Source organism: Rana temporaria, chromosome 3 (genome assembly GCF_905171775.1).
Source record: "Rana temporaria chromosome 3, aRanTem1.1, whole genome shotgun sequence".
Taxonomy (NCBI): Eukaryota; Metazoa; Chordata; class Amphibia; order Anura; family Ranidae; genus Rana; species Rana temporaria.
In genome coordinates, this window is record NC_053491.1 from 452,405,226 (window position 1) to 452,418,906 (window position 13,681).

General features: G+C 43.3%; 1 protein-coding gene across 1 annotated transcript in view; it reads right to left on the reverse strand.

Annotated features, from left to right (window-relative positions):
• LOC120933439 (complement C3-like) overlaps positions 1 to 10,908 on the reverse strand; it is a 235,993-nt gene extending 225,085 nt beyond the window's left edge. Inside the window, exons 1-3 of the mRNA XM_040346656.1 lie at positions 10,806 to 10,908; positions 5,042 to 5,228; positions 2,104 to 2,272 (exon numbers count right to left, since the gene is read on the reverse strand). Of these exons, the coding sequence (XP_040202590.1) occupies positions 2,104 to 2,272; positions 5,042 to 5,228; positions 10,806 to 10,873 (424 nt within the window). The 5' untranslated portion in view covers positions 10,874 to 10,908. The remainder of the gene's footprint in view (positions 1 to 2,103; positions 2,273 to 5,041; positions 5,229 to 10,805) is intronic.
• Positions 10,909 to 13,681: the final 2,773 nt, after the last annotated feature.

Sequence of the window (13,681 nt, forward strand, 5' to 3'; positions counted from 1 at the left end):
GGACAGAAGAGAGATCACAACACAATCAGATGTCTGGAATGGGACAGATTTGGCATTTTGTATTCCAATCATTTCGATTAACATTTTTGTAAACAAAAAAAAAGTACTTACAATAATAGGCCCAATACACAAAGCCAATACCATAGATACCAATACCATAAATACCAATACCATAAATACCAATACCATAGAGGCCAATACCATAGATGCTAATGCCATAGAGGCCAATACCATAGAGGCCAATACCATAGAGGCAAATACCATAGAGGCCAATACCATAGAGGCCAATACCATAGAGGCCAAAACCATAGAGGCCAAAACCATAGATGCCAATGCCATAGATACCAATACCATAGAGGCCAATACCATAGAGGTCAATGCCATAGATACCAGTACCATAGAGGACAATACCATAGAGGCCAATACCATAGATGCCAATGCCATAGATACCAATACCATAGAGGACAATACCATAGAGGACAATACCATAGAGGACAATACCATAGATGCCAATGCCATAGATGCCAATGCCATAGATACCAATACCATAGAGGCCAATACCATAGAATCTTTTTTATATTTTTGAAAATGTTTCATTTTTTTATATCATGTATGGACTATAATTTATATATATATATATAAGTGAAAGGTCCAATCTGGATAGTATTGTATGATACACTATTTGTCTGATCAATATATGTCACTTTCTGAATAAGTCACTGTGTATTAATGTACATGTATATCTCAGCACTTTTTAACTTTCTATAATCATGCACAATGTCTGTCACATTGTGGTGTTTAGTAGCTTTTTAATCTAAAGGTCTATAGCGCACTATACTATTGTAACTTTTTTTTAAAAAGTGACAGTTATTTAGAGCGGAGTTGAATCCTATTTGAAAAGTACAATCACATACTGAACAAAGGAAGAAAAAAACCGCGCTAAGAAATATTGAAAAACACTAACAATAAATTGCTAATAGAGCTGCAACAGCGGAGTGTTAATACAAAACACAACAGCATAGAACAGAGGAAAAAAGGTTGTTGCGCTAATCACATTCACATACTGTAGCTAAAAACAGATCCTTATTTTCTTTTAGAGTGACAGTTATTTTCAGCTGAGTTTAATCATATTGGAAAATTACACTCACATAACTAGAAAATAAAATCCTTTTTCTTGTATTAAGATTTTCGTGAAATGAGCCTAAAGTGAATAGAGACCTACAGCTGTCCAATCAACAGGGAGCAGGATTGTAGATCTCTACCTCTGACTCAGCAGGGCACATGTTACACCACTGCAGCGAGACCACTGCTTCTACACAGAGAGAAAGGGTCCCCTTTAGGTCTGTTATGGATTTTAGGGGGGACCCCATTTTTTTTAAATGTATGGGGTCCCCCCAAGTCACAAAAAAAGCTAATATTAAAAAAAGTGTGAAGTCCCCCCTCAAAATCCATAGCAGACCCTTATCCTAGTATGCAGCCTGAATGGCTAGAGGGGGGACAAGTGTGTGTGGCCCTCCCTGATCCAAACCAGGCCACATGCTCTCAACCCCATATTTAGAAGGACAACGGTCTCTTACCCACAACCCTGGCCCAGTGGTTGTGGGAGTCTATATAATGCCTTATTAACACTTAGATTACCCTAAAACCAAGGGTTAATAAGGGGATAAATAGAAACTAACACTATTCAATTAAAAAAAAAATGAATTCATACAAGTAACAATATTGCTTTGTTTCTCTCGATCTCACATTTGAACCATGTTAATGGACACTTTGTCAGAAGATCCATATTTTGACGGCAGCAGCTTATACAGCTACTGTATTTACACAGGAACTCCTGTAGGGGGAGCTGCAGAAATAAAGGACAAGGCCTATTACGCATGCCATTTGTACTTCAACTACGTTCTTTTGGGCATGTGTAGCATTCCCAGTGTGCCCAAATGGTTAAATTAGTATCTATCAGTTGGCCAATCAATTGAAAACAATACACTCGTTCGGTGGCTGATATTTTATCACCTGATCAGAGAGGTGGAGTGATAAAAGTTTTCTTAAGGTCAACAATAGTTTTATTTCCTCATTTTGCTTCTACATTATACAGATAAGTACCTGATGTCCCCGGAGTGTAGATGGGTTTGTCCGTCTGTATGAAGATGTATCCACTGTGAAAAGTCAGGAGGATAACTTTCTCTATGTTGCATGGTGGATTGCTGGACTTCACACTTATAGATAAGTATTGTTTCTTCTTTGGGTCTTTTATGAAATTTTTACCTTCAATCTGGATAAGGAAAAAAAAAAAACATTCTCAGCCTAAATATTATATAAACCTTTGGGTCCCTGCAGTAAACCATTGTGCCCAGGGCAGACACCCCTCCTGCCCACCCCTTGTCCTGGTCCTGCTGGTGTCATACCTGTATCTGGTCATGGGTGATGTTCCATGGCATCTACACATCCAAATAGAGGCTAAGATGGTCCCTTCTTAGGAGGATAGTGTAACCCCAATCTTTACACTAAGACTTCTTGTAACCCCAACTCTTACATAGTAGTGTGAACACTGCCTGGTCCTGCCTGGTAATTAGGGAGGTTTGGACTGAAATGGCTATATTCTGGTTCCAGAGTGGAGGAAGCTGTAATTTGGTGGAGATACCCAGGCATGGTGTCTGGCAGTCCTTCACACTTAGCTCTAATCCTTCTTGCAACTCTAAAACCTGGTACACACTTTTCGTTTTGTTTTTTTCCATTCAACCCAGCAGGTTGGATGAAAAAAACTGTCAGCTCCAGTCAGGCATTAGTACGCCGACGTTACTACAGCAATCTCCCCTACTGAGCTGTTGTGTTCTGACAGAGGAACGGCCTAACCACCAGAACACTCCGGTCAGTGCTCTCAGACATTGCCTGAGAGCACTGATCAGGAGCCAGTCGGCTGCTGGTTTTCCAAGATGCCCGTCCGACAGAAGCTGGGCCAAATGGCCGGCTTCCAGGGCTCAAGTCCTGCGGGAATGCGTGGGAAAGGAGTTCCTGCACTTTTTTCACAGCAGGAACGCAGTTCCCTTTGCAGGACTAGAGCAGCCGAGAGCAGCCGAGCCGCCCGAGCCAATCCTTCATTAAGCGATGATGCCCAGCTCGAGTCACTGTCAGGGGCAGGCGAACCTTAGTAATCCTTTATGTTACTGGCCGCTTCCTGTATAGAGACATTGCGGAGGTCTGGCGTGAGTTATCGTGGGATTTAGAAAGAACTTGCTTCTTTCTAAATCCCAGGATAACTCGAGGCAGACCTCCGCAATGTCTCCTGGGAACAATGACAAAAGCTCCCAGGAGACATTGCGGCATCGAGGAAGTGACGGAATACCCGCACACTACCTGATGAACCAATACACAGGAAGCGGCCAGTAACAAAGAAATACTAAGGTACAGTGGATCGAAAAAAAAAACATGCAGTTTAGTAATTATGCATATGAGTGGATCTTGGGTGGGAGTTCCCACACTTTTTTCCCTCAGGACTTGACCCCTGCCGGCTTCTGATGGACCGCCAGGCATACACACGGGCCAAATGTCGGCCGGTTAATAATTGAAACGATCAATGTCGGCTGATATTCGGCCTGTGTGTACTGGGCTTAACACTAACTTTCACACTAGTCATATATTATGCAAGAATGCACCCTGTCCCAGGATCCTCTGTGCCAAAGGTCAACCCGTCCTACCACCTCCGAGGTTCCAGCACCAGAATCGACTACATCAAACACCAAAATTGTTCAAGACAACTAGGTTGGGGTGGTAGGCTAGAGATAATGGGCCAGATTCACGTAGATCAGCGGATCTATAGATCCGCTCGATCTACGTGATTTAAGATCCGCTCCCGCAAGTTTGAGAGGAAAGTGGCTAATTCACAAACCACTTACCTCCAAACTTGCGGCGGCGGATCCTAAATCCCCCGGCGGAATTCAAATTCCGCGGCTAGGGGGAGTGTACTATTTAAATCAGGCGCGTTCCCGCGCCGATTTAAATGCGCATGCGCCGTCCGCGAAATTTCACGGCGTGCATTGCTCCCACTGACGTCGCTAGGACGTCAGTGGTTTCGACGCTTACGTAAACGACGTCCGTCCGTATTCGAGAACGACTTACGCAAACGACGTTAACAAATTCAAATTCGACGTGGGAACGCCGGCTATATTTAACATTGGCTGCGCCTGATAAAAGAAGGGGTAAGTATACGCCGGGAAAGCCGATACGGAAACGTCGTAAGAAGACTGCGTCGGGTCCGCGTACGTTCGTGAATTTGCGTATCTCGCTGATTTACATATTATTTATCGTAAAATCAGCGGGAACGCCCCCGGCGCCATTTTTAAATGGAAAAAAAGATCCGACAGTGTAACACAGTGTAACACTGTCAGATCTAAGCCCTATCTATGCGTATCTGATTCTATGAATCAGGCGCATAGATAGGACCAGTGTAAGTCAGAGATACGATGGTGTATCTGTAGATACACCGTCGTATCTCTTTGTGAATCTGGCCCAATATATTGTTAATACCTAACATCTGATTGTCCCATTTGTATTGTTTGAAAGAAATGTGTGACAGTGCTGCACCCTGTATAAAAAGGCCTTTGCAACACCCAGGGCTCTCACCCAGACAGCTTGAGGGGCTTGGGGTGCTTGTTTTCATACAGAGGACACTGGATTTGAGGACAACCACCATTTTGATTGTGCTATGGATTTGAACTATAGATTTGGGCTCCACCGTGTCTGCATTGACCAAGTAATATTTGCTGCAGGAGCAGCATGTGAACACCATTGTGTTCTGGAATAAGAGTCTGTGTTCTAGGTTGAGAATTGTGTAGCCCAAGGTGGGCTGCTTTATAGCCAAGAGGCTGCATTTTTGTCAAAATCCTGCTGTAAATCCTGTTGTAAGGAACTTTTACTTTTCAATAAAGTGGGCAACGAAAGCCCTGAAACATACTTCACAACTGGTCTGGTGTTCATGAAATGTGATACCGTTAAGCTGAACCCTCCACAAATGGTACAAGATGGAACTTCCAGAACCCCTTACCGTTACTTTAGCTGTTCCCAGGTGTTTGTTTCCACCGTTCATGTTGATCTTGCCACGAGCAAGCATTAAGTTCCTTGCCGGGAAATCTTGGATGAAGTACTCAACTTCGAATGTTGAACTGTGTCCATCTACTACAATTGTTTCTTCAGAGTCTACACGTAGCACGCTTGGTGTAATCAGAGTACATCTATTGAGAGGAGACAAATAACACCATACCAAATTGTAAGTAGTAAACTTCAAAAAATGGAGGTGCTGCCAAAACAATCACTTTGCCAATCCATACATTTCATGTGGCTGTGCTTCTACTGTGGATGACGGGAATGCAGTTTGTTTTGCACTCCTGTGACCTGTTTTCAGCAGATAGTGGGCTAAAGCTCTAGCCCAGTGCTCCAGTGAGCACAAGGGGGGGGGAGCTCTGAGAAAAATGGGATCAGAGGTATTAAAGCGGAGTTTCGGCCACAATTTAACTTTTTAAATATAAATACCCCTGTAATACACAAGCTTAATGTATTCTAGTAAAGTTAGTCTGTAAACTAAGGTCCGTTTTGTTAGGTTGTTACAGCATTTAGACACTTTGGGGCATCTTAAGTGTGGGCATCATGAAGCCAGACTGTATGACTTCCTGGATTTCAGCCTTGCAGATCTTGCACATGCTCAGTGCTGCACAAGCAGTGTAATAGGTTTCAGATCAGGTTTCAGCACCTGTACTGTCCAAGTCACATTCTTCGAGACTGGGGAGTGCACAGACTCCTGGAAAGTTACACCCACTACATTCCCAGGAGTCTGTGCGGTGTAGGTTAGGAAGATTAACCACCTAGGTGCAGGAAGATGGAAGATTAACTATTCTGCCTAGCAACAACACTTTAAAGGCATCTAAAAAAAAAAAAAAAAAAAAATTCTTAAAGGACTAATGACATTTTTTTAAAACTACTGATGTAATGTTATATTTATGGGTGGAACTCCACTTTAAATCGCTTGGTTCTTAGTGTTAGAGGGGTGCCTGGGGACCAATGCTGCATCTACCTACCGACGTAAGTATGACTCTTAGAAAAAAAAAAACATACATCTCTTTTAACTGACAACATCTGCAGATTGAATTTTGTCCCTTTGATCTTCAGATGAATGAATAGAATAGATACAAAAGAAACTGTATGTTGCTTTTAATCTTTGTATCAGCAGCTTGTTGATAAACATTGTTGATTGCTTTCTTTCTTTTTTTTTGACAGCTGCCACTTCTCAGGCTCTGTACACAGCAATGCCAGCTTTGATTAATCAGAGCCAAATTGCTGTGTGCATGGAGGGGGGAGCAGGGCAGAAGCAATGGATTTGCACAGCCTTACAACACATGATGAATAGGACTGACATGGGAGACCTGGTTATTTTCTGCTCATTTTTCTCAGGTGAATACAGTCTGGTTACATTACCTCCCCCCAAATCTGTAATTGACTCGGCCAAATGGATTTCAGGATGGGATTTCTGGGCAAATAAGTGGATATCAGAAAAATCTCTAAACCCTGGTACCATGCACCTCCAGTAGGACATATTCTAGAAAAAGTGGAGGAAAGGAAAATTGGAGGTATAGTCCATGGAACACTTTTAGGCCCCGTACACACGACCGAGTTTCTCGGCAGAATTCAGCCAGAAACTCGGTCGGAGCTGGATTCTGGCGAGAAACTCGGTCGTGTGTACACTTTTCAGAGAGGAACCCGTCGAGGAACTCGTCGGGCCGAAAAGAGAACATGTTCTCTATTTCCTCGTTGTTCAATGAGGAAAGTCGGCCTGCCGAGCTCCTCGGCGGCTTCCACACTGAACTCGCAGAGGAACTCGATGTGTTTGGCACGTCGAGTTCCTCGGTCGTGTGTACGGGGCCTTAGATTTTTCCGCTATTTTATTTTTTATCTATAGTAGAAAACTTAAAGAGGAAGTAAACCCTGATGGATTTTACTTCCTCTTTGTTTCCCTGCAAAGGTAAAGCATAAAGGGCTACTATGCATCAACATAGTAGCCCATTATGTGACACTTACCTGCAGGAGAAGCCCGCAATGTCACCGTCTTCCTCGCTGGCAGCGAGCATCCATTCTTCACCCCTCTTCCTTCCGGGGACGTGAACTCCGGCTCTGTGACTGGCCGGTGTCGCGTGATGTCACTCCCGAATGCATGCGGGAGCCGCCAGTCACACCATGACCCGAGCTAGAAATGGCACAGCGTGCCCTTTGTAAATCCGGCACAATCACAGAAGAAATCGATGTACGGCGTTTTGTAAAAATCTCCTAAACCGTGTAGGTTTAGGAAATATTTCCAGCACCTACAGGTAAGCCTTAATCTAGGCTTACCTGTAGGTGAAAGTGGTATGTATGGGTTTACAACCACTTAAATTAATGTTTCATTCCCTCCAGTTTTATAAAAGCCTCTTTGTGGGAACATGTTCTGCCACATTTACAGTATTACAGACATAGGTGTGCACAGCCTATTGCATTAGGGTGTGCACCCCAAATCTCAAACATATTTGCATGTGTATATACAGTATACTGATGGTGTCAGCAGAGCGGTGGACGGTGTCAGTAGGGCAGAGGACTGTGTCAGTATTTTTTTTTTTTTTTTAGGAGCCCCATTAGGGAGCTTTGGTGAAATATTGGGGGTATATTTCTGTGCATTACTGCATGTTTAACGCACTATATTCCAGTGTGTTACTGCACAGTTAATGCAGCATATTTCTGTGCATTAGTGCACGTTTAAAGTAGTATATTTTGGTGTGTTATGTGCCGTTTAATGCTGTATTTTTCTGTGCGTTAGTGCCAGTTTAATGTAGTATTTTTCGGTACAATGTGCATCACACAGGGTGATTAGGGTGTGCCCAGGCACACCTGGCACACCCTGTGCGCACGCCTATGATTACAGAACATAGTCAAAGTTAATAGAGCTCCAGGTGTTTGTTGACATCTAGAGGCCAGAGTCCAAATGAAACCAAAGCATTTGCAACATAGTGATTAGAATTTAACCACTTATAATTATTAGGTTGATTGAAAACGTCCTGGACTTCAAAAGGTAAAAAAAAGGTATCAGTTTTTCCAGCCACTGAGCGGCTGTACAGTAAAAGTTATCTGGGTGGCTCTACAGCTGCTCAATCACTTTGAAGGTAGTGTGAAGGGCTGACGCTCCAGCTTCTAGACAGCACCCACAATTGGGTGTGAGTGCATTCATTTCCTTTATTTAATACAATTACTAATATTACGCTAAGGGGTGAATTTATAAAGAGCTTGCATAGCCATTCATCCAGCGAAAGTGCATTTACATGTCTTTTGTGTGAATGGGGCAAATGGAAAATATCACACGATGCCTTCTAGTGGCCAAATGAGGTACTGTCTATCTATTTTAAATCAAATTTACTTTCAAACCACATAGAAAATATTATTAAATTCTTTATTTTTTTTGGCCCATTCGAAAAGAACCAATGTCCATAAACTTTCACTGGGTAAATCACTATGAATCTTAAGGTGCATGCACATAACTGTTTGTCCCTTCCCCCAAATGCTGGGAAGTTCTCACCAGGCAAAGCTCCAACACTTGCTGGCCAGATCTTCCCGCCTCCCACAGATTTTTACTGGCCTGTCACTGCAATGGGCCAATGAAAATGGGTAGGAGAAGGGAGGGTCTGGGCAAGGAATACTAAGTACTGCTGAGCATTTGGGGGAGGGGGAGTTGCTATCAGAAGTCTCTTTGTTTGTTAGAGCATCAGAGTTACTTTAAATGTAACATATTATTTAAATACAATTAAAAAGAAAAAAATCAATATATATATATATATATATATATATATATATATATATATATATCTCAGGGGTCCCTTAAACTTTTTAAACAGGGGGCCGGTTCACTGTCCCTCAGACCGTTAGAGGGCCGGACTATAAAAAAAACTATGAACAATTTCCTATGCACACTGCACATATGTTATTTTGAGCCCACCCTCACCGTCATTTCAAGCCATCATTGCAAGCCCACCCTCACTGTCATTTCAGACCATCATTGCAAGCCCCCCCTCACCACCATTTCAAATTCAAGCCATCATTTTAAGCCCCCCCCTCACCATTGCAAGCCCCTCACGATCATTGCAACCCTCCCCCTTCATCATTATAAGCCCCTCATTGCAAGCTCCCCTCACAATCATTAATTGCAAACCGATCATGATCATTGCAAGCCCCCCCACCTCACCATCATCATTACATCATCATCAGCCCCTCATTGCAACCCCCCCTCACCTTTGCAAGCCCCCCCACCATCTTCAGCCCCACCTTCATCATTACATCATCAGCCCCTCATTGCAAGCCCCCCCACCATCATCATCATCATTACATCATCATTTCATCATCATCAGCCCCCCCCCCACCATTATCATTACATCATCATTTTATCATCATCAGCCCCCCCCCCCATCATCATCATCATCATCATTTCATCATCATCAGCCCCCCCCCCCCCACCATCATCATTACAGCATCATTTCATCATCATCAGCCCCCCCCCCACCATCTTCATCATTTCATCATCATCAGCCCCCCCCCCCCACCATCATCATTACAGCATCATTTCATCATCATCAGCCCCCCTCACCATCGTAAGCCCCTCACAGCCTTTCTCCTTACTGTGCCAAACTGCTGTCACGGTCCCACTGTGTCACAAAGCTGAGTGTTGGTAACAGTTCTGGCGCGCTGGCCCTCCTTCTCCTAGACCAGCTCGTGTGATAGACAGAACACTGGCTCTATCACACAAGCTAGTCTAGGAGGAGGAGGACAGGACATTAATCACAGCGCGACCGAACTGCTAACACTGTGATCTCCGTGACACAGCCGGATCGCTGTGTTACAACCTGCCGTGTAACCGGCGTTGCCTGTCCTCCGCGGGTCGTAGTTTGAGGACCCCTGATATATATATATATAGTATATACTCTGTACAAAGACTAAAGACTGTTGCCATTGCATTAGATATTTCAGTTCTATTACCTCTATTTACACCACAATATGTCAGTTGAGTTGCATTGCATTTGAACATGCACTGCAATACTTTTGAATTTTTTTACTTTATTTGTAGTGGTAACTTTAAAAATAAACAGACTGTTTTTCCTGCGTTTATGCACAATGCAGAACATTTGCATGCGTTGAAATAACACAGAGTATCTTTTTTTTTTTGTGCAAGGCAGCGCACAGCAATGCAACACACTGCTCCTATTGAATTGCATTACATTTTTTTTACCATATGTATGCGTCGGCATGCACTGGCCAACGCATTCAAGCACATCTGGTGTGAATAGACGTGTGCAAGTCAGCTCTACACGGCAGGCGCAGGCGCCATATAGTGCCAACTCGCAGGTCAGCTATTTTCGGAAAACTGGTGACACGCCTTATGCGCCATGGGAAGTTTTTAACCCGACGTCGATCATCTAAGCTCTCAATAGGAACGCCCAGTCCCGCGGGAATCAGAACCCGGAAGTCGGGGGGAAAATAACAATTAAACGGTATGTACGGCGAAAAAAAAATAAATACCAGCATACTGTACATGTCGTTAGTATGCTGGATGTAATGTTAGATAATTGTTTTAGGGTGAACCTCCACTTTAAGAAGTAAAACAGAGCAAGTCATACATACTTTTGGGGTAAATAAAGTCTTTCCAAAAGTGCAACACTAACCAAAATATAAAAACGATTTTTGAAAAAATAAGTATAAAAAAACAATAAAAACAAAATAATGAATGCAGGGACCATAGTACTCACTGTGTTTGGCCGTAGGAGGATCCAGCCAGATAACTCAGCAGTATGAGACACAGAGTTCTGTCCCCCATGGTGTCCTCAGAGGAAATGATCTGCCTGGGTGATCGGGGAGGATTATATACAGTAGTATTGGGTTAGAGTCCCGCCTTAACAATCCTATGCAACAATGACCAATGCATAGGATAACCAAGGTCTGCAAACAAAGATCTGTTCCACCTTTTATAAGCATTGCAACATTTCTTTCCACGGTATTTACTATTGACAAATAGAACAACAGAGAGGATCTAAGGGTCAGGGATTCTGACTGTAATAGGATTTCCCGTAAGTCATGTTCTGTTTTTTTTTTTTTATTGTGTGTTTTGAGCACAATGATGCCTTTTATTTGTGTCACCAATCCAGCAGACTTGGATACAGGTTTTCAGTGTTGAAAACAGATGTGAAACCCCTATGTCTCTTCCAGCAATCCCTAACATTTTATAAGACCCCACTATACAAAAATAGGGCCAGCGGCATGCTGTAAAAGCCATTTTTTTAATATATATATTTTTTTATAATAATTGTATAATATCATTTTATAATGTTTTTTAATTCAGTTATTTGTTTTTGTTTTTTTGTTAGTGTTTTTTTTTTTTTTTTTTATAAGTTTGGCATCATATCTCTGTATATGTTTCTTAAATTGGCATTAAACCCAAAAGCAAACATTATTTTGCAGCCTAACAATTTTTAGGCGTGGTGGCCAGAGTAGTTTAGACTTTTTTTTTCTCTATTTCCACCTCAATTCCACTTTTCCCACAACACCCCCCCCCCCCCTCTAACCCCCACCCCAAGCACACACAAAATTCCTCCTCCAGCAGGTAAGTTTGTTCATGTTCAGCTTTCTTTAACAAACCAAGCTGTCAAGCAAAAGTGCCCCAAAAGTCCCCCTCCCCAATTTTTTTTTTTTTACCCTTCAGCGCAATTCCCCATCCCCCAACCCCGACACAAACATCGCAGGTCCCTGCAGCCACACTAGCGACCTTGATGCAGGGATCTCTCCCATTGTGTCTTTGTAGTCTGAGGCCTCGTACACACGACCGTTTTCCTCGACAGGATCCATCAAGAAACTTGGTGGGAGAGCTTTTTTGCAGAGGAAAACGGTCATGTGTATGTTTTTCATCGAGGAAACTGTCTTTTTCCTCGACGGGAGTTTCAATTTCCTCGTCGTGTTCCTCGTCGGGCTGGTTTTCGACGAGAAACGCGAGCGTGTGTATGCTAAGAAACCCGCGCATGCTCAGAATAAAGTATGAGACGGGAGCGCACCTTCGATAAAAGTAGCGTTTGTAATGGAGATAGCACCTTTTGTCACGCTGTAACAGACTGAAAAGTGCAAATCGTCTCTCACCAAACTTTTACTTAACACGCAGTAACATGAGATTAGCAAAAGCAGCCCCAAGGGTTGTGCCAGTGGAATCAAACTTCCCCTGCCATTGTATGTGTTGTACGTCACTGCGAGAATGAGGAGATTTTGTCTTGACCGTGTGTACGCAAAGCAAGCTTGTCAAATTCCTCGACAAGCCTAACAAGGAACACGTCGAGGAAAACGATGTGTCTTTTCCGACGAGTTCCTCGGTCGTGTGTACGAGGCCTGACAGTCTCTCCTATCAGACTACACAAAGGCTTGTTAGAATGGCTTAAGCCGGCCATAGTAACTCAATTGCACCATCATACAATATATACATGCCTGGAATGATGTGGCATAGCTAGAGAAATCTCAGTAGCTCCTTCTCAATCCATGTATGGGCCGGCTGATTGCACTCAAGATGATCAATCGATTAACTTGGGTACAACCAGCCTGTTGGATATTTCATATTTCAATAATCACTGTGGGCTAGATTCAGCAAGAATTTACGCCGGCGTATCTATAGATACGCCGCGTAAATTCAAAGCTGCGCCGGCGTATCTTCTTTCTGTATTTAGAAAGCAAGATACGCCGAAATTAGGCTAAGATCCGACTGGCCTAAGTTTTTTACGCCATCGTATCTTAGGGTGCATATTTACGCTGGCCGCTAGGTGGCACTTCCGTTGTTTTCGGCGTAGAATATGCAAATGTCCTAGATACGCCGATTCACAAACGTACGTGCGCCCGGCGGAATTTTTTACGTCGTTTGCGTAAGGCTTTTTCCGGCGTAACGTTGCTCCTGCTTCTATGAGGCGTACGCAATGTTAAGTATGGACGTCGTTCTACATCATCCCCATTTGAATTAGGTGGGCTTACGCTGGCCCACATACGTTACGCCGCCGTAACTTAGGGTGCAAGTTCTTTATGAATACGGAACTTGCGCCCTAATTTACGGCGGCGTAACGTATCGGAGATACGTTACGCCCGCACTAAATTACGCAGGGCTATCTGAATCTAGCCCCGTGTTCTCCCATCTGGGACAGCTCCCCCTGCCCCACCTCCAGGAGAGCACAATAACTCCGTGGGAGGGATTCCCCCCATCAACACTATCTGGGTTGCAAAAACCATGGGTTGCAGAAAAGCAAATTGATCCATCTATGGCTTCCTTTAGATAGAAGCCACTTGTTAGACAGACTTCTATTGAACAGACAGTGGTACAACCATACCAAAATTCATGCTGTCTTTCATTCAACCCAGAAGAGGATCATCGGCCAGTGGAGAAGGAGGGAAGTGGTGGAGCCGGGAAAGCGTGACTAGTTCTTTCAAACCCGGGAAGAAGAAAAAGCTTGGAGTTGGGTTATGCCTCTACTAGTCTAATAAAGTTTAAAATGGGTTTTTCATGTTTTTTGACAAGATTGTACGTGCCGGAACTCCCTTTTTATAAAAAGTCAGAACAAAATCCTATTGTCTGTAAAGTATAAGCACCAGCAGGAAATAAAAA